General features: G+C 54.3%; 1 protein-coding gene across 1 annotated transcript; it reads right to left on the bottom strand.

Moving 5' to 3' along the window:
* Window positions 1-1,320: 1,320 nt before the first annotated feature.
* LOC135920064 (immediate early response gene 2 protein-like) lies at window positions 1,321-2,527 on the bottom strand. Its single transcript, XM_065454113.2, has one exon. The coding sequence runs from the start codon at window positions 2,243-2,245 to the stop codon at window positions 1,487-1,489; it is 759 nt and encodes a 252-aa protein (XP_065310185.1). The 5' UTR covers window positions 2,246-2,527; the 3' UTR covers window positions 1,321-1,486.
* Between the last annotated feature and the right edge of the window lie 548 nt (window positions 2,528-3,075).

Here is a 3,075-nt window from a genome sequence, read left to right as displayed (position 1 = left end):
GTAAACAGGCGAACTAAGCAGGGAACAAAAACAACACAGCACTGCTTTCATAGGTCCCGAATGATCAGAGTTTCGTCAGAGTTGGTGCAAGCACGCATCCGCAGATGAAACGGGCTCCCACCGTGCGTTGCCCAATACTTCGAGAGCTGACGCCTACACAATCACCGGGGTAGGTTACAGCACTTGTTTCTGCTCTGATCGTATAGTTTTCGAATGATGCCGCGACAACGCAAGTACTTGCAATAGGGGGCGACGACCTTCCACAACTCCAGAACATCACAAAAGACCGTTTGCACATGTACTAACCAGCCAAACAAACTAACCACGGCAGCGAAGACCACTTAAATCGAACATACAACGCAGAAACACCTCGTGAATGTTTCATCATAGAGAAAGGTTACACCTTGTTTCACAGACGCTCACAAGAAATTCAAGAAATGTCCAATACGCACTACCGCCACCTTTTAAAAATCCAACGGGAGCCAAGCCAAATCAGTAACAAGTTGGCTATTTGGGTGAACGCAACGCACCCGTTCGAACCACCGGGTACGCGCAACGCCGGCCCCTGTCTCTCCTGTCTCTACGAGAACGATGCCAATCCGAATCCACAGTATACTGGCATTCCCATGCATACCACAGCGCAGCAGCGCCAGGTTTCCCTCTAGGTAATGTAGTGAGAAACTCTATGGTGACGGTGAGTGAGTGAAGTAACTTTATTTTGGTCCAGAGAAGACGCAGGGGAGACCCTGCGCCACCCGGCTAGTCCCACGTAGGGACCGCCAAGCCGAGCTTGACGGCCCGGTCGCGGGCACTCTGGACGGCCAGGGTAGCCGATGATTGTGCGCTGGATGGATGGCGGGCGGCGGCTGGCGCCACCTAGCCTCGCAGCGGCGCTTTGCAACCCATCATCATTCTTTTACAAACGATGTTTTTCTTTTTTTGGTACCCACTACCTTTCGAGATCAAGCCAACCCACCCTTCCTGGTTGACCGCCATCTGGAGAGCAGCTGTTGCAACTCGGCCAAATTGCGCAGTCATTGTCCACGACATGCGGATGCACTCACGCCCCGGATTAGACTAAAAACCTATAGTGGGCTTTGAACTGTCGAAGAGAAGCGCTGTACTAACCTCGACATTTCTAATGACACCTGCGTGCTACTCGCCAGTCAGCAGCTCCAGAAACCAAAAAGACGCTAATATCTGCTGCAAAACACATCAAGGAAGGTTGGCTGAGCACGCCAGCTCTCGAAATCGATGCCGCAAAGCTTGTGGTTAACCACACAAGATTTGCGGCTGAGTACAACAAACCAAAGGCACATGCACTGCTGACAAACATTTATTACAAACACAATAATGACCACAATGTGTGCGTATAAAAATATGTTACAGAAACGGGGGTATCTGTACAAGGTATAGCGCGGGATCCGCGATGCATTCGTGTATGAGTCCTCTATTTACAGGCGAGCGATGAGAGACTCGGCAAACCTCAGACTGTGAGCGCCAACACGGGAGGTGAAAACGCGTTCCTGAGCACATCGGACTGTGCCGAACACAGGTCGGGCAATGAGGAGCCCCGTCGCAGCTGGGGTTCCTCCATGGACGGCTGGCAGTTATCCCACGATGAAGAGAGGCCCTTCAGACCAGAGTTGAAGGCCAAAACCAAGTTCGATATGGACTCCACTTCCATCGCGTCCGAGCTCACTTCCTGCGGTAGGTCGGTCGGCGCAGGGGCACAATCCTGCTCAGATTCGTCAGAATCACAGGAGGATGACCGTCTCCAGAGCCGGCTGCGCTTCGCACCACTGTCCTCGTCCTCCGAGTGAGTGCGGCGACGCTTCAGGCAGCGGGCAGGGGTCGTTGAGGGTTCCGACCCGTTCGGCGGTTCCACATTCTCCTTGTCGTCGCCGCCGTCCGTGCTGGCGCAATCCTCGTACGCTGACGTCACGGGCAACGTCACCGTCCGGCTAGGCTTAGCGAGACGCGACGAGTCCTCTTCGGCGTCGACTTGCTCGGGTTCACAATCGGCTTCCTCGTCGTCATTGTGGCACGGCGCGCACATCACGGGTGAAAATGACGCACCGTTCGTCTGGAGAGCATCGTCGAAGTAGGTTGTACGCGCCTTGTACAGCACACTGGCCACGAGTAGGCTACGATGCAGACTGGGTCCACCACGCTGAACTCGAGACGTCGCTATTTTCCCGAGAGAAATCGCGATAACCTTCTGGGCGTCGTTGTCCATAACCATATTCCCCGGGCGGACGACGTCGGATGGCAGCGGGCGACTCCGGTCTTGCGATTCACCAGCGATTTTTACGCGCCGACGTAAAGTACGACGAGGAGAGCACGATATTAACCGACCGCACACTCCGAGACAACAAGAGACTAACCGTTAGGGGAAGTGGCGCGGCAGCCTTCCACTATGCTTCCACGGCCAAGCTGGAGGAAGTGACGTCGATGATTAAGCAAGCTGGCCAATGGCATGCATCGTGTGTGACCTCCAGGAACCGTGCCAGGATTTTTCTCTCCAATGGCGACCGCCTGACGTCAGCGCGTTTTTTTTTTTGGCTGTGTATTTTCCGTTCGCAGGGGGAAAGAACTTGCGGCGGGCAGAGGTAGCGAAGGCGAAAGCACGTATGATGTACAAAAAAGCAAGAAAAGGGCCTTTGGCGGCGCGACGTTAGAGCAGCGCGTGCTCGTTCGCCCCGTGCGCGTCAGTGACCGGAGCCGACCGGTACCTTGGACGCGATTGTTGTGCCCTGTCGCGCGTTTTTCCTGTGGTTTGTACTGCTTCTTAAGAAAAGGAGGGGGCGGTCGACAGCCGCGAAATAAACGCGCACTGTTCATGAGACTGATGACAGATGCATGACATATCGTACTGTCATCTGCTGCTCGTGTGAAACATGTAATGACAGCGTGACGGAGACCGCTGTAGCGCTACCCAAGGCGAATCTTGTGAGGTACGAGTAGCTGTCTTCCTCGCATCGTGAATGACGCAAGGAGCGACGACATTTGCCAGCGTAGGTTTGTTGACTGTCTGCCGCAGTTTTGATGCGCGATACGATTGATGCCCTTTAT

Source organism: Dermacentor albipictus, unplaced genomic scaffold (assembly GCF_038994185.2).
Source record: "Dermacentor albipictus isolate Rhodes 1998 colony unplaced genomic scaffold, USDA_Dalb.pri_finalv2 scaffold_18, whole genome shotgun sequence".
Classification (NCBI taxonomy): domain Eukaryota; kingdom Metazoa; phylum Arthropoda; class Arachnida; order Ixodida; family Ixodidae; genus Dermacentor; species Dermacentor albipictus.
Note: the sequence above shows the minus strand (reverse complement) of the source record. Positions and strands in the feature narration are given on the sequence as shown.

Coding starts and splice junctions, on each gene's coding strand:
- LOC135920064 (XM_065454113.2), bottom strand. CDS start 2,245: ATGGTTATGGACAACGACGCCCAGAAGGTTATCGCGATTTCTCTCGGG.